This window comes from Sarcophilus harrisii, chromosome 5, assembly GCF_902635505.1.
Source record: "Sarcophilus harrisii chromosome 5, mSarHar1.11, whole genome shotgun sequence".
NCBI classification, from domain to species: domain Eukaryota; kingdom Metazoa; phylum Chordata; class Mammalia; order Dasyuromorphia; family Dasyuridae; genus Sarcophilus; species Sarcophilus harrisii.
Window position 1 is genome coordinate 254,429,163 of NC_045430.1, and position 23,163 is coordinate 254,452,325.

General features: G+C 39.5%; 1 protein-coding gene across 2 annotated transcripts in view; it reads left to right on the forward strand.

Moving 5' to 3' along the window:
* Window positions 1–23,163, forward strand: part of PLCL2 (phospholipase C like 2) — a 211,649-nt gene that overhangs the window by 180,940 nt on the left and 7,546 nt on the right. For both annotated transcript variants that reach the window (XM_031940317.1, XM_031940318.1), the window contains exon 6: window positions 15,372–15,481. In XM_031940317.1, coding sequence (XP_031796177.1) covers window positions 15,372–15,481 — 110 coding nt within the window. The remainder of the gene's footprint in view (window positions 1–15,371; window positions 15,482–23,163) is intronic.

A 23,163-nucleotide genomic window follows, 5' to 3' on the forward strand; every position in this document is an offset into this window, starting at 1 on the left:
GGGCACAGGAGCGCCAGGCCAGTCGTATTTATTGACTGACCAGTAACATCGGCTGTCAACTGGTACGTTAATGTATCTAAAACTGCATTAAACTTACATGGGAAGCAGATTTTAGGGAACACTTAAATTGAGTGATCCTATGGGAGAAACCAGGACTTAGGAGATGCATTTCTGACCCATTGACTGATGTGACTTGGGGCAAGTCAATCCTTTCTCCAGGTTGTGGTTTCCTGTAAAAAGCTTATTTGTAAAATAAGTTAGTTGGATTAAGTGACTTTTAAGATTCCATGTAGACTGTAGTTGGATGTAAATTCCACTTTTAAAATAAATCTCCCCAATCAGATTCCCTGCTCAAGCCCTTGCTCGTAAAAGTCAAACAAGTAAAATGGAATCAACGTAGTCGAATAAGGTGAGTGACGTGGACAATAAACAGGCATCTCGGTAAAGTCCAGCTTCTTAAATGCTTGAAATGATGTGTGATTCCATGCATGTGATTTCCTCTTGTACAAATTCATTTTCTCTTGAGGAGACGTGGAGTTTTAGCCCCACGGCCATACGGCGATCCACTCCCCTTGTCTGACGGGGGAAAGTGGGCAACTGAGGAAATCACGGGAGCATGGAGGACACATCGTGTGTCAGAGGACCAAGGGGCTGAGGGGCGAGGAATGCTGAGGAAAACAAGAAGAATGGGGTTTTAAGTAAACTAGAAAGGAGGAGCCTTGAAGAAGGGTTGGGGATGACGATAAGGAAAAGGCACCAGAGAAGAGAGAGCGTTTCTCAAATCTTGTCCGGCTTCAAGGATGCTCAGCTGGCTTCTTTGCAGCTTCTCATGGAGGTTATCAGCTGGTTCTTCCTGGGCAAGGAGCTGCAGCTGTAAAAAGCCCACAGGCAGGCACGTGTCCATGTGATAGACAGATGGGATCCATCTTCCTCATTTGCAAAATGGGGATGATAATAGGTTACCCTCACAGGTGTGTGAGGATCAAATGAGGCAGTAGATGCAAAGCACTTTATCAAACTTAAAGTTCTATAGAAAGGAGATATATGTGTGTATATACACATATACATATGTATTTTATATATGTGTGTATATATATACCACCCACATATTATTTATACATTTACATATATATCCTTCATATACACACACAAGTACTTTGCAAACCTTAAAGTTCTATGTAAAGGATATGTATACACATATATAAAATTGTATATACACACCACCCATATATTATTTATATACATATATATTTGTATACATTTATATATGTGCATACATATAATTTGTATATATAGACAAGTACTTTGCACACCTTAAAGTTCTATCTAAGGGACATATTTTTATAATGTATATGTGGACACCCACACACAGTTTCTTTACTTACACACACACACACACACAGACGGAACTTTACATACGCCTGAGGCTATTTCCGGCCAGGCCAGTTTGCAACAGTTTGCTGTTGCAAAGACTCTCCCACAACTATGTCTGATGTCTTTATGAGAACATACTACAGATGAACGGTCTGTATGCCCATGGGGAATGTCTGGTCACACACATATGCAATCCATGTTACATATGATAGGCACCCATGCGCCTAGTTTAATGGAATAAAAGAGTTGGGGGGAGCAGGAATTAAACAAATCTCAGAGTGAATTAAAGCAGAATATCCAGAGGAAGGGAAATCATGGTCCTGGTGTATATGGAGATCCCACATTTAAAGCCCCTTCCATTTCTGGTTTTGGAAGGACATTATAAGTAGAGACCTTCTCTCTAGCTTTGCCCATCCTCTGAGGGAGTGCCCTTCCCTTTTTTCCTCCTTTTTTAGTGAGGCAGTCAGAGTAAGTGACTTGGGCAGGGTCACTCAGCTAGAGTCGCGGGTCTGGGGTTGGATTTGCCCTCAGGACCTCCTGATCCCGAGGCTGTGCCACCTAGCGCCCCTTTCTCCTTCTCTTTCAGCGCTAAACCTTTGCCCCTGGTCTCCTCCCACCCCTTTTCTCCAGAAACAACCCATTAATCATCTCTTTTCTTTCTTGTACATTCGGTTCTCCATCTTCTCCAGCGGGTTTTGCCTTTCCCAATAAGACACCCATATTTCCCCTAATGCACAAAAACCCCAAAACAGCTTCACCAAAACAACACCCACCCTTCTGCTACCACTGTATCTCTGTTCCTCTTTCGCTAGGAAATAACATCTAAATTATAATTATTATCAAAGCATGACTTGGAAAATGAAAGATCATTTTTAAAGCATGATTGCATGGAGTGAGCTGTAAGTTAATAGAATATTATAGAAAATGATAGGGAAATCATATCAGACCAAGCTATGGTATGTAATTATTAAAAATTGTATATAGAAAAGCAAGACCTAAATAGATTGGTAATGAGGCATCATGAAAATAGTCCTGCGTTTAGAGCCAGAAAATGGGGGTTCACTTTACTCCCTCTGTGACTGAACAAATCACTTAATCAGGGCTTCATTTTTTCTCACCTCTTAAAAACCAGGGTTAGAAAAAATGGTCTACAAATCCTGTGATCCTATAAATAAGGCTGAGACATAGGATATTGTCAGTTTTTATAAATTACAGATTTCCCTTTATGGATGGCATTTTGGGGAACCTTATCTTTTTCTGTTTTGTGCTGGTCTCCATCACTGCTACCTATTACAATTCTTTTTAACTTTATTGAAGTGCTTGATATCTGGTAAATGTTTAATAAAAGCTTGATTTCTTGATGGGCTGATGTTTAAAAATAAAGATGAAAGGAAATGGGCCATTTTATCCCTGATGTTCCTTTCAAGGAAGCAAAGAAGACACCAATCATATATTGGTGTCTTCCATATATTTCAGAGGGCCTGGTATTTCCGAGAAGTAGACACTCCCTCCATTGGCACAAATTACAATATGTCTCTGCTTTTTCATGCGGTGTAACTCCTGTCCAGGTTCCCTATAAATTCTCCACAGGGAGTGATTCACTGCTTTGAGCACCTTCTTCCAAACTTCATGTCACCTGGGTACTAGAGCAGCGCAGTAGCTGGTCACAACCAAATTCCTTGATCTTTTTCACCTAAAAATCTATCTAAGTGTGCAATAATGTATCTAATCTCTATCCAACCCCCCAATACAGCTTGAATTGGGGTTGATTTTTTTAAAATATGATTCCAATTTTAAATGGTAGTCACACGGATCTTAAAGACTCCATTTTAATTGACCAGTCAAACAAGGCTTAGAACAGAGAAGGACATCACAGGAGATAAGATGTCAGAAATTTCTTAAAAATAAAATATAGATTTCTCTTGATTCTATCATTCATTTTTAGTCAAATTAATCAAAATGGGTAAGGATTTAATGAGTCTGTCACTTTTGAAACACAAAAACACTACTAATAACTGTATTTTATTTATATATATATATACATATGCATATGTATATATATACATATATTGTGTGTATATATATACATATATATATATATATGTATATATATATATATAAATCATGAATCACCATTGAAATTTCTTTTCTAGCATTGGTAGCATCCTTGAAGTTGACATTAAATGTGATTCCTTGTTATTGTTCTTCAGAGTGTGGGATAACGTTTCTTCAAAAGGTCTGGATTTGTTTACTTTCTATGAGAAGATTCATCTCCTCCTTTTTCTCTTTCTCTTCTCTGCCTAATACTGATTACCCTCCATCTCCTTAGAATCTTTTTCCATTATCGTCCTTTTGCTGCATGGGAACCTTTTATCTTCTCTAATAAGCAATAGGAAGGAAAATGTTCCATAGACAAGGTAACTTTTGCTTTCTCACATGGCAGGAAGACATCGTTGTCATAAGATTATATTAAGGAAGATGACTGCCACAAGCAGGAAGATGAACATAACACAGGCCCTGCCTGGAACGGGTCTTAGTGTATACCTATTTCCTGAGTCTGAAGTTGAACAATGCAGCTTTCTGACTCTCCTTAGAAACTGCTTCCATGACTGATACAGCAAAGTGTTTCTTTTGCATCATATCTGTTTACTTGGGGATTCTGGGAGTGCTAATTTTAAGTCAGTTTATACATTCTCTACCTCACTATTAACCTTACTAATCTCCTAGATGCTCATAATTAGCCTTCATTTTTATAATCTACCTGTTCCCTTTTTAGAGAAGCCAAGGTGCGAAAATTAAGATCTTGGAGGCTCATAGACCATCAGAGATTATATCTCGGTGACTATCCAGACAAATCATTGTATTTTGAAATTGAGAAAACTGAAGCTCAGAGAGAGAAGATCAATTGTCCAGGGTCATTAAACTAGTTATGGTCACCAAAGTTGTCAGTTTGAAACTTTGATTGGGGTGTTGCAACTTATTGTTAATATTTTCAATTTTCTGTGCTAATGGAAAAAAAGAAGAGTGGAGATCAATCAGTTCACTGAAAAGTAAACAAAGTTCCTCTTTTAAACGGGTAGATTTAGGCCTCTTCCTTTATAACTCATGTTTCTGATATAAATCCTAAAAGCTGACCCAGCATCCATCTAGAGCAGTGGTTCTCAAAGTATGGTCTAGAAAATCCTGGGGATCTCTGAAACCCTTTTAGAGGGTCTACAAATTCAAAAATAGTTTTTATTTCCAATATGGTAATTGTCTATAAATATAACCCAGATAAACAAACAAAACCGCTTTGGAGAGATTCTCAATAATTTTTAATAGGATAAAGATACTGAAAACAAAAGTTTGAGAACCACTGATCTAGAGTATGGGAGTTGCAGAGATAAGAGACAGGATGCCCAGGAAAACCCATGGCCCTGATGATCCAGGGAGCCCAGAGCTTTCTACTTAGTCTCTCTGCATTGTGTAGGGGTGTGATGAGATGAGATGGTGGTAAGCAGTCACTTTGTTAATTCTCCAGATAATTGAATCAATTTTATTAATTGTTGCCCTGTCTTGAAACCAAGAGGCCCCCTTGTGCCCTATTAGTCTGGCAGGAATTACAGACAAGACATACTTCCCATGAGGCAGCAAACCAAGACGGAATTGGCAGCTCTTCCCACTGCATTTCACTTTACAGTTAAATGACACCAAAGAAATAAGATCTCTGTCAATCACAACACAAACAGCAGGCTATTTACAGATGCTCTGAAAAGAAAAAGGCAAATTGAAGTGGAGGGCCCTAAATGAATGCCAGCCATCTATGAGGAGAGAGCACGGAAGCTTTGCAGCAATGCTGACAAGAGACTTTCTCCTTCTCGGTACCATCTGACAGGCTTGTCCATCTCCATCTTCTGAGGTGGCTTCGACTGCCAACGTCTCTCAAAGTCTCTAAAATAGCAACTTGGAGTTCCATCTGTCTGTGGAAAATTCTCTCTTCCAAAAGTACAGAGATTTTATTCATATTTTTTATTTTCGTTGCTTATCGCTCACCTTGGTGATCACAGTAATGTTGGTGATCCTACTCGGATTGTAATCTGTACACTTCTCAGCTGGGGTACTAAGCCCTTTCCTTGCCCTTAACCACAAATCCTAGGTGCTGAATCTCCTTGAGGGTACAGGCTGTCGGTGTTGCTTGTATTTGTATCCATAAGTCTGTGTGCTTCTCAGCTGGGGTAATAAGCCCTTTCCTTGCCCACAAACGCTATAGAAAGGACCTATCTGAGGTGCTGAATCTCCTTGAGGGTACAGGCTGTCATTGCTGTGTTTATTTCCATAGGTCTTCACCCAGTGCCTGGGACCCGTTTAGTGCCTCATAAGTACCCCAGCTAGCTAGCTGTTTGTCTCAGTGACCAGCTCCTTTCTTTTCTTTTCTTTTTCTTTTCCTTTTTTTTTTCTTCTTTTTTTGCCGAGGCAATTGGGATTAAGTGACTTGCCTAGGGTCACACAGATAGAAGTGTTAAGTGTCTGAGACCAGATTTGAATTTAGGTCCTCCTGATTTCAGGGCTGGTTGCTCTATCCACTGCGCCATCTAGCTACCCCCCACTTTTTTCTTTTCAATGCAAACTTAAGGTTTACATTTATCTCTTTGGCTATTACTTGTGCACATAGCATTGTTGATAATATTCTTCAGTCTGCTTATTGCCAACTGTGATCAACTGGAACTGGGATTCTTCAGAGAAAGTAGTTTTCTGTCATTCAGAGCCTTAGAGCATCACCAGAAGAATGAGTGTGAGAGGGAAGGAGGGTCTAAACCTATATTTTAATTGTTGTAGGGCTCTCATGATGAGAAAACTCTATCAGTGCAAACCAACAACTGTTCATTATAGAAACTTGATCAGTACACTCAGTGGTTAAGAGACCTTCCCAAGGTCACATAGCCTGATGTTAAGACCATGGGACTAGAGTTAGATAGCAGAGGTCATGTAGTCCCAAATCCTTCATTTACAGATAAGGAAACTGTGCTTCAGTGAGATGAAATGCCTTATTCATGAACCATCAGTTAGGGCTAGGAAGGACCTCAGAGGCCATGTAGTCCACAATCTTCCACTTACAGATAAGGAAACTGAGGCCTAGTGAGCTTTAAGTAATGTCTAGGTCACACAGGAAGCCTACGACAGAAGCAGGTCCTTCAACCTCAAAGTCAATGCTGTTTCATCAAGGTAGGAGTCAAACTTAGGTCTTCCTGACAGAGAACAGCTATTCTCTAAGCTATAGCATAATATTATTGTCTAAGAGATGGCTTTTTGCTTTAGGGGAGGCAGTTTGGTATCATTGAAAGTATTGTATGTTTTTCTTTAACAAATATACTTAAATGTCCCCATTCTTAAATATACATAAATGTCCTCGTGACTTGCAGGTGAATTCGATTTAAGTGACATAGGACTGTGCAAAGTCACCAGCCTCGCTTTCTCCCAGAACCCTCTGGGTCCAGTAGCCAGATGTAGATTAGGACAACTGGAGATTAGGTGGCTAGTGAACAGAGTGTCAGACCTGGAGTCAGGAAGATCCTTTTTTCTGAGTTCAAATCTGACCCCAGACACTTCCTAGCTATGTGATTTTGGGAAAGTCACTTAATCCTGTTTGTCTCAGTTTCCTTATCTGTAAAATGGGATGGAGCAGGAAATGGCAAACCATTCCAGTATCTTTGCCAGGGAAACCTTAAATGGGATCAGAAAGAGGCGTATCGCTGAAATGACTCAACAACTTGAATATTCTAGGAAACAGACTTGTTTTTACAATCCTGATACCAGTCATTTACTTGTCATAAGAATGAGCTTTAGAGAGAATAAAATTAAGGACAGAGAATTATTCTGATAGAACTAGGCAGTTGAATGTCCTGGTGGATAGAGGCTGGACCTGGAGTCAGGAAAACCAGAGTTCAAACCCAGCCTCATGCACTTACTAGCTGTGTGACTCTGGCCAAAAACCCTCTCTACCTCAGTTTCCTTCACTATAAAATGGGGATAATAACACCAATGTGGTTGTGAGGATAAAGTGAGAGCATATCTTTAAAGCAGTTGGTAAATGTTAAAGATTTTGTAAATGCAAGGAGGCTGACAAGCTGCTGCATGAGTTGATGTCCTTGTCTCCCAGCAGACTAGTTCCTTAGCCTAACATACTTTTGACTCAAGCACTATTCCCTTGATTTTATCAAAAGCCTATCTTTTAATGACTCCAAATGCTTCATACAGAGTGTGTTAGGGAAAGACAAAGTAGTGAGTATCTGAGCCTTGGTGCCCAGGGCTTTAAGACTTAACTGCTTACATGTCCCAGCTCTTTCTGGTTCTTGATACCAAATGGAGATGCTAAAGAGGAAGAAGAAGAAGAAATAAGATATACCTCCATTTAAAACTGGATGCCTTGTCTCTGATCAGAACATGACTCCACTAGATCCCTATTAGTCACAAAATGGATCTCCTGAAATAGACACATTACTTGTATTCTCACTGTCTAAATCCATTGGGTTGGAAGCAAAGACTGTATTTTGCATAACTACAACTTTGAATAGTACGAATTTAATATACATCATCACTTCAGGGGATTCATGAGTTACACTAGCAGGGATCTTGTGGCACAATAACAAATTTTATTGTAGTGGTTAAATTGCCAGATTTAATCTTAGCAAGTCCTGGGTTCAAATATCATCTCTGACATTTACTAGTTGTGGGAAACATTGGATGACTGGTTTCTTCATCTGTGAAATGGGCTTATTAATAACCCCAATTCCTCTCCTTCAGGGTGTGGTGTAATTTAAATGAGACAATGTGTATGTCACTTTTGTTTGGTAGATTTTTTTTAACAGACTTGTGGTTTCCTCTAGAGCAGGACTTCTTAAACTTTTTCTTCTTTTGGCCCCTTTTTGCCTGGGAAATTTTATGTGACCCTGGGTATATATAAAATACAGTAAGAAATATTAAATTCATTTACTGATAATAAATCAAAATTTCAGTTAAGAGATGCTGTATAGGCTCATGAACCACAGTTTAAGAAGCTGGGGTCTAGAGGCTGCTTCTGCTAAGAAATGTCTCCTTCCAGGGCAGATCAACACCTGCTCTGCAGTTTGTAGTCTAAAAAACTTCAAAGTTAAATGATTTTTCCAAGATCCCTACAGTCAGTCCGTGCCAGAGATGGTACTTGAACTCAAGTCCTCTTGGCTCCAATGCCAACTCTCTGACCACCAGAGATGGTGGTCAGACAGTATTAGAGTAGACCAGTACTGCTTCACTCCCTTTTCTCATTCCCTGCGTGACCTCCAATGCTCCCTCACCTGTCAGTTTTGATGATAATTATTATGTTCTTAGAATTTGCACTTTAAGTGTCAAAGCTAAAAAAAGCCTGTTTAATCATTTTTCTTTCTAGGATCTTAACACAGTTGATTCTGCCATAAATCCTTTAGTTGAGCCCTAAATAGCTAAGTTATACAGGAACTGATTTTACCATATGGTGGGACAGATGCATTGGAAATTGCAAAACCCTTCAAAATGGGAAGAGTTTTGTTGTTTGTTTTCTTTTTGCACTCAGGTATAAAACAATGGAGGCAATGAATGACCTGCCTGCTCCTGGCTTTAAAAATAAAAGCTCTATTTCAGTTGTGAAAGGCAGAAGCAAGGTACCAATCACTTCAAAAAAAATCAAGTAACTAAGAATGACTTGGCACCTTGGGTCAGACCAGGGCACCTGTAATGTTCTCTGTTGAGATTTTCTTGGGGTCTCTGGGAGCAGCCTTCCTTTCAGTTGAGTAATCACCACAAGAACAGCCAGGTTAAAGTCCAAATCTTTTATTGTCTCTTTCAGTCCTGTCTCCTTTTCTGGGCCCCGGCTAGCTTTCTTGGAAGGCTTCTGGAGCTTGGTTTCAGTGGAGGAATCACAGGAGGACAGGCCTGCCCCCAGGGTGTGAGATGGGATGAATGAATCTGAGTCCCAGGTCCTGCCTGTGCCTCAGCCTCCAGTCTGCTTCTAGTGCGCTTGTCCTCTGTGGCTCTCAGTCCCTGCTTATATGCTCCACACTGAGCATACACCAATCATTATATCAATAGGAAACCATTATTTGTTGTAGGATTAAATCCATCATACGGAACCACATTACCCTAGATACCCATTGTCTCTATCAATCCCACTGACTTAGTACCTTGTTTCAGGTTCAGAGCTCTGGCCCACAACAGACACCAGCTGTATCTAGGGAACGTTCCCTAAATATGCATCAAGTCCCCATGCTGCGGATCTGGTCCTTTTTTCAGGACCTCGGAGAGCACAAAACTGTCTTCAGAAAGCTTAGACTCTAAGGAAATGCAAGATGCATACAGAGATCCGCTAGAGAACATTTCTGTGCAGTGGACACTAGATGCTTCTGTGCTAAAGGTGTTGGGAGCGAGACAGTGGCCATTGGGTAGTTGCCTGAGAGGAGATCACTCTCAAGCCAGCTTTTAAAGGAGCCATTGCGTTAATTCAAGTGGGGTGGAAGGAGCAGAGTCCCAGTCTTGAAATCTGACTGTTAATAGGGATCAGCTGACCTGGAGAGCTGCTAGTCCCCCAAAAGAATGTAACCCCTTGAGGGCAGAGTCTGTTTTTGCGTTTCTGCTTGTATCCCCTTTGTCTTACACAGTGTTTTGCACACATCAGATGTTTAATAAGTAGTTATTGAATTCATATCATAGAATTTCATACTTGAAAGGTATATAAGTGACTGTTTAGTCCAGTCCATAACTCCACTATACATAAAACAATGACAATAATGACTAGTATTTATATAGTGCTTTTAGGTTTGCAAAGCACTTTAGAAATGTTTTGCTCCTCACTACAACCCTGGGAGTAGGTGTGCTATTATTACAGCACAATTTTATAGTATAATATTATAGACAATAATAGCACATAGTCCCCGTTTTGTAGATTAGGTAACAGACTGAGAAAATTTAAGTGACTTGCTAATTCATTTCTCAGACAGACCTAAAGATTGGGTCTAACCACTGCTACACCCTGCTGACAGGTGGTGATCCAGCCTCCAATGAGAACCCATCACCTTCAAGACGATCTATTTTATTTCTGTACATTTCTAATTATTATTTATAATAATAAAACCTCCTCATTTTGTTCTATGCCCCAAAGTGAGTAAGTTCAAAGAATAAGGAAAAATAATCATCTTTAGGATATTTCAATGGTAAGAACATAAAATTTAGATTTGGAAGGAACTCTAATGAAGTAGTCCAACCTTCTTATTGTAAAGATGAGAAAACTGAGGGCCAGAGATGTAAGGGGCCTTGCTTAAGAAGAACTGAATTTGAAAATATCTTGAAGGATCAAGAATATTTTTGCACCGACTGATGCACCTGGTCTTACTAGGGTTAAGGTCACGCAGAAAATGAGAAAAAGAAGTAAAGCAGTATTGGTCTACTCTAATGCTGTTGAGGTTCAAGAGGAGACCCCAGGAGGCTGGGGTCACAGACCAGTGTTGTGAGTTGTCTCAAAAGTATTTGCAGGCTTGAAGTCATTTCCAAGTCAAGGGGAAAAGCTTATTGTAATTATAACATTTAAGCGGCTGAGTTCCAAAAGGATTTAGCAAAGAACCAGGAATAAGGAGACAAATTTGTCCGGTTCTTCCTGTCACTTATTGGCTCATTTTATGGCCCTGACATAGAACTAAGGGGTGGTCTGTTCACTGTTGCCTCAGGAATCTGGTTATCATTGACCAGCCAGTCATTTATCTGACAGTCAGCAAAGTTTGTAGGACTATTTTAAGGCCAGAAGACTTTAGAATCATTGACATAACAAAAGCATTCTAAGACCAGGAGACCTCATCACTGTTAAGTTTCCCCTAGAATCATCAATACTACCTGAGAATTTTCAGATGAGAAGTTAGTTTCCTAAGTAGCTAGAAGACATAAAATAAACCAGAGTGGTGGAGTTGGGGGAGATCTAAAAGAGGGTAAAAGAAGGCCACTTTGGGAAACCACTATGGAAAAAAAATAAAACAAAAACACTCAAACAATTGAAAGCTTTGGGGGATGAGTTACCAAAGAAAAATTCCTAATGCAATGAAAAAATCCTAGGGGTGAGAAAATCCTTGGATAAAACATGAAAAAAAAATTGAAAATGGAATGTCTGAAAAGAGAATGAAAGAGCCACAAGAATTCTAAGCATGGCTAGAAAACCATGTAAGAGAACTGAACAAAAAAGTTAGGAATGGAAGTTGAATTTTTAATGAAAAATTCAGACAGAATATTGAAGGCTTAGGACTAAAGCCTGAAAATTTTGGAAAAGCAGTAGACACCCTGAAAAAGTGAATGGAAAAAATGACTCAAAAATTCAATGATATAATAAAAATATATATGAGGGAAGTCACAAGATATAACTAGCAGATAATATATGAGATAACTGCTGTTAAAAAAATAACTCCTACAAAATCAGATTGAAAATTATCAGAAATCCAGAAGGACAAAATGAAACACAACGAAACATAACAAAAAGTGAGAACTATGTTTCAGGATTCAAAAAAAAATCGACTCTAAGTTGTAGAGTCAGAGCTTAATGTGCAGTTGTAATGAATCCACAGGTCACTACCAGAAAGAATTTTCCATTTAAATTTATCCAGAAATTTGAGTTTCAAGCTTAAGATATTCCAGTTCAAAGAGAAAATATCATAAACGTTCAGAGGAATGATAGGGCCAGCTTGAACTGGATTGCTAAGAGTCAATTGTTAAATTTTTAGTGTGAACATTTGATAAATCTTAGAAACTGGCAAGCACTACAAATAAAGGTTTGTTTATTGTTTTGTTGTTTATAGATGTAAGAAACTGATAGAAAACTGTTAGCAATTCAGATTAAACTTAAAAGCATATTGTATATACATTTTTTCCAGACAGCTGGTTGTTAAATATTTGCCAGCTCACCCCTGTGAGCAGCTAAGAAGAGACAGATCATATATATATATATATATATATATATATATATATATATATATATCAAGAAGCTACAATCAGGATTATTCAAAGCTATCCATCGGCAATGATAAAAGAAAGAAAAAAATGTAATATGAGGCAAGCTAAGATTTTAAAAGGTTATAATTATAGAAATTCAACAAAGTAAGCAAAGAATTAGAATAAGAATGAGGAGGGTACATATGGAAGGGGTGGTGGGATCTGGGAGGGAATTATCTGAAAAAGCCATTTTAAGTGATAGAATATTGATTCTGAAAAAGAAAAGAAAAGAAAAGACCAGATTTCTGAGTTTGGCTAGCAAAGGCAAGGCAAAAGAGGTCTGGAATTCAATTGTTCAGTGCATTAGCAATTACACATATGTAATTGTGATGTCATTCTTTCTTTCCCCACCCCCTTTTAAAAGAAGAAAAAGAGAAAAAAAGAAGAAATATTATGCCAGGATTTGAAGGGGAAAAAATTTAGCAATCATGGCATTGGATGTGAATGATACATGTGCCTGGTACATAGTGAGTGCTTAATCAACTCATATTTGTTGATTTTACTCAATTTGACTAGGCAATCAACAGATATGCTACCCAACATGGTAAAAATGAAAATACTATTCAAATTATTTTTATAGATTTAGAACTATAGCAAAGTAAGAACAAAAACAAAGAACAAAAAACACAACTTTTTTTACAAGAATAAAAAGTTAAGAACATAAAGGTATATCCTAGAGAGGGGGGAGAAGAAATAATGAAATATTATAGTATAAATATAGTACAAATAATTAGAGTATAAAAAGCAATAGAGAAGTATAGAAATTCAGAGGATCATAGAAGACTTTGATGAAAAGTAAAGCAAGCAGGACCAGAAATATAATCTGTAGGGTGATTACTACTACAATGTATATAGAATAGCTATGGAATACTGGTTTTATAAAAACTATCAGCATTAGTACTGTAATGTTAAGATTATGTTAAGATAATGTTAAGATTAAAGGCTACATGTCTCCTTGTGGTTAATAATGAAAAATTTTACTACTTTTTCAGGGAATGGATTTTCTAAAAGGAATGGTTTGGGTATCTATTAAGAAGTATTTGTTGTATCAAAACCAAATAGATTTCTTCCTCATCAGCGAAGGAAAATGGTATCTTTCCCTTCATCTGTACTGAAAAATACTTTTTAAAAAATCTAAAGTTTTAGAAATAGTTAGTCATTTAATTTCTGACTATATAAATGTAAAGAGGCAGCTACAGAGTATAGTTGACAGTGTGAGACTCAGAGGCAGGAAGATCTGAATTTGCATCTTCCTCAGGCAAATGACAATTTCTTTACCCCATTTTCCTAATCAATAAAGACTGCATTCATGATAGCACCTATATCTTGTGGTAGGGATAGTAATTGCAAAGTGCTTCACAGACTTTAAAGTGCTACCTGTGTGATTAATGATAGTGGTGACTATCGGTGAGGGGGGGGTGGATTATTGGTAGTTTGCACAAACATCATCATATAAACTGTGTCACATGAAATTGAGTTTTTTACTCATCTAAGAGCAAAGGACAAGATATGCTGTTCCCTACACTCTGAACCCTCAGAGGGAGTGTAGTTGACACTGAGTAACTAGATGGCTGTCTTCAAGTAATTATGATTTCTCTGAAAATTTAGGAGAAAATGCATAATTATTTAAAGAAGATTAAACTAGAAGAATATCAAAACTTGAGATCATAAATTATTAAAGAGGTTTAAGATTTAGTAGGTATCTTGTTATCTCTGGCATAATTTCCAGCATTAATAATAATCCCTTATCATTCAAGAAGTAATTAAACTTTTGTGTCAGAAATTAATTTTGTGCATAGTAATGAGAGTTAATCAGATGATATATAGTCACTAAAGGAAGCTTGCTTGGGTCTTTGCAAAAAAATTGCTTTCAACATTTCTAGTGCAAAAATGCTGTGCATAGACATGGCTATAAGTTAATGCTATTGACATTTAACAAGAAGCCAACAAATTCAGTAGACTACCTCCCTTTGCAGTTGTCAACCTGGAAATACTATACACTCATTCCACTCTAACTGCTCTTTTCCAAAACTTTTTTTGGAATTTCTTTTTTTGAATTAAGTTTGGAGCCTTTGGATTTGCAAGTTCTGGTATTGAATATTGAGAATTGCAGCAATGAGATGAACCAAATCAGTTCCGATGGAGTAGTAATGAACTAAACCAGCAACGCCCAGTGAAAGAACTCTGGGAGATTACTAAGAACTATTACATTGAATTCCCAATCCCTCTATTTTTGTCTGCCTGCATTTTTGATTTCCCTCACAGGCTAACTGTACAATATTTCAGAGTCCGATTCTTTTTGTATAGCAAAATAACGGTTTGGTCATGAAAACTTATTGTGTATCTAATTTATATTTTAATATATTTAACATCCACTGGTCATCCTGCCATCTGAGGGAGGGGGTGTGGGAAAGAGGGGAAAAATTGGAACAAGAGGTTTGGCAATTGTTAATGCTGTAAAGTTACCCATACATATAATCTGTAAATAAAAGGCTATTAAAATAAAAAGAGAGAATTGAGGGTTGTATGGTGCATTTACATCACAAGCCTTATAGAATGTAGATATTATCAAGCAGCTGGAGTCAAAGTAGATAGATCTTGGGTCTGGAGTTAGGATGACCTGACTTAAAATTTGGCCTTCGACAGCAGTGTGGTGGTGGTGGGGGGAACTATTAATAGTTCTCCTTTTTCTATTTCTGGCCCTTAGATAGAGTAAGTGCTGAATGAGGGCTTCAACTGCCTCCAGCCCATATGCTTAAATTGGACACTCATTGAAGGCAGGGACCTCTTGTTCCCACCTGTCTTAGGCACCCAGCAGTTGTGCTTAATAGATGTAAACTGTTTGAACCATCAGGGTTAAAGGCCATATGTGGACTCTGAACCCAGAGTGATAGTCACTGGGCAGTCCTCTCTTCAAGATGGCTATTGTGCTTGGGGAAGCGTCCTGACAGCCAGAAATCATGCATTCCTTCTCTTCCTTTCAGCCATGGAGTTCCACGAACACTTGCACACCATTGGGGCAAAGGAAGGCTTGAAGGAGAGGAAGCTTCAGAAGGCAGTGGAGAGCTTTACCTGGAACATCACCATCCTCAAGGTAACCGGGGATTTGCTCTGCTGCTGCCCAGATTTGTCCCACTGGTGCCCCGGGCGCTCATCCTGCTCCTTTGTGTATCCTTGACCCTGAGCATCACTGGCCACTCGAGTCTATAACCCAGCCAAACTCAGATCCTCCTCCCTCCCTCGGGATGGACCCCACAACCATTCTGCCATCTTTTTTTCCAGAATATTTTAACATTAATAGGTCCCTGTGGTTTGGATACGAAATGTTATTGATTAGAGAATAATGATTACAACTGCCAAAAAATTAGCCAACCTGTGCTTGCTCAGATATAATTGAATAGTTTAAAAGATAGAAGCAACTGCTGTAATATTCTTCTCACTGGAGAGAAATGAGGAAGGGGATCTTTGGTACTCCACAGTACCAGAACCAGAGCATCTTAGAGCTGGAAAGGACAAGGGCCACTGAATCCACCCTGTACCTCATCAGAAATTCCCTTATCAGGGTCTTCAATATTATGAGTGCCACAACAGGGGTTCCTGCCTTTTTGGGTACAATGAGCCCCTTTGGCAGACTAATAATGATGATAGCTATCATTTATATGGGACCCGCTATGGGAAAGGCAGTCTGCTGCATGCTTTACAATCTGATCCATACAACGCCCCTGGCAGGTGGGTGTCATCCTCATTCCTGTTTGACAAGTTAAGGAAACCGAGCAGACAGAGGTGAACATCCCACTTACCAGTAAGTGTCTGAAAGCCACGTTTAATGGTCTTTTTGACTTTAGGCACAGCACTCAATCCATCAGGCCCCTACTCTGCATAGCTGCTGTCTGGGGTCTGGGACCCTTAGTCAAAGAATGTTTTTAAATACATAGGATTTCAAAAGAAACCTTTTATATTGAAAGACAGTTTTTTGATATTTTAAGTATTTAAAAAAATTTTTTTAAATTTAAAATATGTTTTAAAATTTTTATATTTTTTAAAAAACAAGCTCATAGACCTCAAGTTAAGAATCCCTAGCCTAGGCAAGATGTGTCTGATACAGTGGAGATATGAGATCCTTTGAGTCAGACTGGTTCAGATGCCTATTCTAGCTGTGTCATGCTAAAGAAGTCCCCGAATCTCACAGGTTCCCAGTTTCCTCATCTGTCCAACCAAAAGATCTCACGGTCTCTCCTGACTCTCAAGCCACCCATTCTCCTTTCTCCAGTCTCTCATTTAGAGGACGGCCTTGCTTTCCCAGAGCTCAAACCCTCCTATTTAATTGTCAGAGTCAAGGTCCCTTGCTCCACAGAGCTCCCCGTTCTTTTTAAAGAGCCGGCCTAGAACCTCGGTGAGCTGTTGACATTTTGGAGGAATATGTGGTGCACACCGGAGCTTTCCTCTTGTTTTGCCTCCAGTTTAGTACTTGCAGTCCGATGCCTCGTGAACCCAGATAATCCACCAGAGTCATTTTCGTTCAGGACTTGGGCCAATTAAAATGCCGGGCTCCTCTCAGCCATTTCATCTCCGTGGCTTTCTGCTCTGCTGAAATCCAGACTGCGACAACATTATCACAGCTGCCTCTTATAATTTCCTCTCCCAACCCCTTAAGTTTGGTCTCTTGTCTCTGTGACTCAGAATCATTTTCGTGTTTGGTTCCAGCCCAAGTCCCTCTTTCCACTCAAAGCTCTTTCGCTTAATCAATGAAATCACTTTCCAAATTTCTTCTAACACCTTCCCCCTCCTTTCTTCCACATGTTCCTTCTATCTCAAAATCATCTGCTTCAAGTCCAGTGAGTTACAGCTCAGTAAACAGCAGCCCCAAAAATTCACAAAGAAAACGAATTTTGGTTTCACTGTTGACTGACTCCCTAACCAGCCTGGTCCCACGGCTTGAGACCTGAGGGAGCATATTGCATAGTCCCATCTCACCAAAGGCTACCGCTTCACTTTAGGCCCTTGATTCTAACCTTTGTTACCCCTTAATAATTTCCTCTTTCTCCGGAGGAGTTTTACCTTCTACCTACCCACATGATGAGGTCCGACACTGTATTTAAAAAAATAAAAACAGAACCTCTCCTAACCCCTGCTTTCCCCAACATACTGAAGCTACATGATATGGTAGAAAGAGAACAGGTTGACTGCTGTCTTTGGGAGGGGGAAGAGAAGAGAGGAAGGGAGAAAAATTTGGAACACAAATTCTTACAAAAATGAATGTTGAAAACTAGCTTTACGTGTAATTAGAAAAGTAAAATATTATTGAGAAAGAACAAAAACAAACAAACCAAAAAAAGAGAACAGGTTATGGGATCCAAATCTCCCTTAGTCCAAATCTGCTTAGTTAATTGACATTTAATAAGTTTGTGACTTTGGACAAGATCTGTGGTCCTTAGCTTATCAGCAAAATGAGATGTCTTCTAAGATTCCTTCCAGCTTTGAGTCTGAATTTTTATCTTCCTTCCTCTGTTGACCTTCAAAAAATTATCTCTACATGCTGCTTCCACTTTATGTACTCTCTTTAATTTCTTGCAATGTGACTTCCACCAATTTCCCTACTGAAGCTATGTGGGCTAAGGTTGCCAAAGAATCTTATACTCCAAAACCAATAGCCTCAACATCTCTAAACTGTTGACCAGTGTAATGGGATGGAGAGAGAATCTTTTCTCAGCTCCTTGCTAACTGTGTGACCCTAGGAAAGGTGATCAAGTGCTATGGGCTTTACTTTCCTAATTTATAAAATGAAAAGGTTGGACTGAATGGCCTGAAGGCTCCTTTGACAGCTGAGTGCTCTCAGCAACTGAAAGGTAGAGTATGTTTACTCCACATCCCCTGATTGAACTCCTTGGATGGCTTCTCCCTGTATCTTACTTTTTAACAGCAGTCATGGCTCTGATTCGGAAGACCTAGCATTTCTCCATTAAGTCCTTTTCCAGTTCCTTCTACTCATGCTCATAGAGTACATCTCAAGGCTCTTCAGATCAAGTCAACAAGCATTTATTAAGTGCCTACTGCATGCCAGGCTCTGACTGAGCACTGAGGATACAAAGAAAGGCAATAACCGCCACCCCTAAAACAAAAGAGCCCCTGCTCTCATGTCAGCATGTACTGGGGTTATGTTGGACTTGCTCTCCTTCCCTAGATCTGGGGGACTTGCCTGATTTACCATTTTAAAAAATCAGCACATTGTTATCAGCATAAAAAACGTTCTCATTGGTTAAAGATATCTTAAAATATAAAGTTTTCAATTATGTAAAAACACCAGATCTTTTTTTCCAAATGAATGGTCTCCACACCAGCATTAATCTTTGTAAAGTTAGTAGCCATTTTCCATCCTGAAAACTTATCTGTTCACTACACTTTTCTCTTTAACTAAATTCCATTTTTAAGCACTTACAAGCCTACCCCTTTGTCTTACAGTCATGTTATACTTGTCATTTTTATTCAAATTCTTTCTTATCCATAATCTAATCTAGAGTTTGGCCCAGTGCCTGGCACATTAATAAATGATAACTGACTGACTTTTATCTTTTGGGTTTTGGCTGACTTAATTGTGTGTATCAGAGGGGAAATGGAACATAGATGAATAGTTTTTATTTAATTAAAGTAAGGAATGGAAAAGCAGGACCAATCTTAGATCCTTAGGAAAAAAAATGTTTTGTTTTTTTTTTTTTTTTTTACAAAATTCTTGCTTTTAGTTAATATTTTGGAGAAAATGTGAGTTGACCTGTATTAAATCCAAATTCTTGCCATGATGATGAGCCAAGTGGTAATGAAGCTCTGGAGTATGTTCTATAAAGTCTAGCCTTAAAAAGTGGTCATTTCGTAACCCATCATTCCTTTTCTAGACATTTGCGTAGTCCATTCCCTTCTCCACAGTAGATTTATTCTGTAATTAAATGATTAGAATCATAAACCTGTAGAGCAAGAAAGGCCACTGGAAATGATCTAGTCCAATCCTGTCATGTTGCAGATAAGAAAAAGATATCGGAAAGGTTGATTTGTCCAGGGTCACACAGCTTAGTTAGTAGCAGAGCTGGAACTAATGCTTTGTCTCCTGGCCTGTCTCCTTATCAAACTCTTCTTTCCATTAGCCCAAGTAGCATTCTTTACAGATCAAGCCCATGATTAGAACTAAGGAATATGAGTTTCTCCTCCTCACTTTTTCTTCTGACTCACCATGATTTATATTTAACTTTTTTTTACGTCAGTTTCCACATCTTTAAATCTTTGACTGTATTACTTTTTTTGGAGCAATTTGAAAAATCTTTCTGTGTTAGGAAAATAAAAGGAAAGAAGGGTATGAAATACATGAGTAACCCTCATTTACACAAATAGCTTCCACAGCCTCACAAAGAGCAGGGGGTGCCTTCATTGGGAAAGTCCATTTGAGACAGGGAGCAATCATCCTTTTGTTTATATGTGTTAAGGGAATGATGGCGCTGGCTGATTTCTACTTCATGTCTGAAGGATCATCTATGTAGCCTGGACTCCCCACATCTTTCTCCCCCCCCCCTTTCCAATGAATTATCTAAAACAGGAGGACAAAGGAAATGGACTGTGAAAATAAAAGCCAGCAAAAGAAAATGTTTACCACCACTTAGATTAGCTCTGACTCTTGGATCTTTTTGGCCATACCAACTCATACTTATCTACAGATAAAGAAGATATACACACTAAGGGAATTATGGATCTTCTTAAGACATGGCATAGGTCAAAAAGCTCTTTAGATTTGGTATTAGAACACCTCCATTTCAAACCTGACTTTTGTGGCTTCTTAGACAAGTCTGTGTGAATCATTTCAGTCTTTTTTCTTTCTTGGTTTCCTAATCTGTAAAGTAAGGATACTAATACTTCCATTATCCATTTCCTGGTGAGGAAAGCTCTTTGTAAAACCTGAAAATGCTGTCGATACTGGAGCCATTGATTGGTTTTAAATTACTTGTGAGCTGGAGGAATTGGAGGAATATCTTCCAAGGGCTAAACCTTGATTTAGGGCTACCTGACATGTTCCCTGGGAAGAATGGTCACTAAGAGCTGTATTCCTCACCGACTTTGAAAAGAAACTTGTCTTGAAATGGCAAGTTTTAAATTAATAGCAGAATTAAGCTTGGAACCCCATTTTGATTATCTCACAAAGATAGAACCTTCTCGTATGATACCCAACTTCTAACCCACGTCACACTGTTCTGTTCCGTGAGTGGCCAAGCAGAATGGCCCAAAGTGGGATAAAGAATGTTAGGAGAAGAATGGTTGACAATTTGCTGTGAGAGGGATTAGATCCGACCTGTTCTTTCACTGGTATAGGGAATTCCCAGTGTAGAAAACTCTTTAGCAGTACAAATAATCTGCTGGTTCTCCTGCCATCTCCCAACACCCTCTTAGTTTACTCTCTCTCAAAGGAATATGGGACAAGGAAAAAGATGGACCGTTAACATGGCAGGACAAAATATTTAGGCAATATCAAGAGATGGAGACAGACATCCCTAATGTCTTTGGTTCCAAACAAATGGAACCAAAGGAAGAAAGCAACAATTTTGGTCTCCTCCCAGAAGGATACTTTGAGCTTCCCTGGGGAAGTCAGTTGGGGTCAAGCCTCTTCTTCCTCCCAGCCTTCATGGCCAAGTTATTTTAGGGCCTGAGGGACAGAGGGAGGCCTTAGGAGAATTAGTCCGGGGAAAAGTGATTGAATAAAGGGGAATTGAGCTGAGCTTGTGGGTTTCAGGGAGGTCTTAGAGGGATTAGCCAGAAGGTTGATTAGATAAAACAGAATTAAGTAGAACACTTCCCTTGCCCTGCTCTGCTCTCCAGAGCTTTTCTACTCTCAGAGGAGAAGAATTAGAGCAGAACTGGGGGTGGGATGGGAAGTGAGGGGGTGCTGGAGCCAGCAAATGGTTGTTGCTGGGAGGGAGGAACAGAATTCCAGGCTTTTTTCCTCTTGGTCATTCTACTGACCTCTCTCACCCTACATCCACTTTAGGTGTTTAGTCAGAGTCTTTCTTCCTTCCTTCCTTTTTTCCCTTCCTTTTTCCTCTCTCCCTCTCTTTTTTCCTTCCTTTCCTCCTTTCTTCCTTCTTTCCTTCCATCCTTCCTTCCCTCACTTCCCTCCTTCCTTTTTCCTTTCTTCTTTCTGTCTTTCCTTCCTTCCCTCCCTCCCTTCCTTCCTTCCTTCCTTCCTAATTTCCTTTCTTTGTTTTTCCTTCCTTCCTTTGTTTTTCCTTCCTTTCTTCCCTCTTTTTTCTTTCCTTTCTTTTCCCTTCCTTTCTTCTTTCTGTCCTTCCTTCCCTCCTTCTTTTCTTCTTTATGTCCTTCCTTTCCTCTTCCTGGACTTCCTTCCTTCCTTTCCTCCTTCTCTCTCTCCTCTCTTCCTCACTTCCTTCCTTCCTTCCTTCCTTCCTTCCTTCCTTCCTTCTCTTCCTTCTCTTCCTTCTCTTCCTTCTCTTCCTTCTCTTCCTTCTCTTCTTTCTCTTCCTTCTCTTCCTTCTCTTCCTTCTCTTCCTTCCTTCCTTCCTTCCCTCTGTCCCTCCCTCTTTTCCTTCTGTCCTTTCTTACTTTGGAAAGCCATACTGAATGCTTCTTAGAAATTCTCTGCATCTTCATTATGAGTCACAGCTGTGGGCACACAAGCCGAAGGGATCTGCACTGGCCCTGAAACACAAGACAGCAGTCATGGTGCTAGCTGCAGCATGGACCTGGAGGGTGCCACGGGCCCATCTCTGCCAGATAGTTTCTGTGGATCAGAACCAGAACCTTTGATGATTTCCTCCTGGGATCACTACATAGCTCTGAGTATAGTGACCAAATACAGGACAAACCCTCAGATTAAGTCACTTGTGGGTCCAAACAGGGCAGAATCCCACAGTTTCTAGGAATGAAAACCCTCCAGATGTGTTGGCCCAGTTGCCCCCAGGGAAGTCCCTTCTCCTCTGCCTGCCTCAGTTTCCTCATCTGTAAAATGGGAATCATCCTCTCCATGATAAGCACTTACTTCTCAGGACTGTTATGAAGACTAAATGAGAGTATTTGTCAAGTGCTTTATGAACTTTAAAGAATCCTCTGAATTGATAGCCACTGTGGGGGTCATGGTCTTTATTTTCAGGAGCATCCAATTGCTCAATTACCAGAGAAGCACAAGTTTGCTGATCCTCAGCTTCCTCATCTGTGAAATGGGGCTAGCAGTACTTGAGTCATTGCTGGACAGTTGTGAGCAAAGCAGATTATAAATGTGGTGTGTCCCATCCACGGCACCATCATCCTGATGATATGAACCCTTTGCCTCGTTTAGCTTTGAGGTTCACAAATTACTTTACCAATGTTTGATATTCTGGAACAAGTGAGGGACAAACAACCCGGGAGATAGGGGCTTTCATTAACCCCGTTCTACAAATGAGGAAACTGAGGCAGACAGGTGAAGTGACCTACCAGGGGTGTAGGCTTGTTATGTTTGAAGTGGGGTTTGAACTTTTATTCTGCTGCCTCAGGGACTTCTCCCAGGCTCCAAACAGAGTGCCCCAAGGGTCTCCTTAATCCCAGGAATATTAACCAGGTCATAGGAGCACGCCCTTAGATCTAGAAAGGACCTTAGAGGTCATTGATCCAATCCCCCCATTGTACAGATGAGATTCAAAAAAAGGACGTCAAAAAGCCAGGACTTCCTGGCTTGGAAGACTCCTGGATGGAGACAGGACTTGCACCAAACCCAATGTTATTTCCCATTTTCCTTCATTATCTATGGAT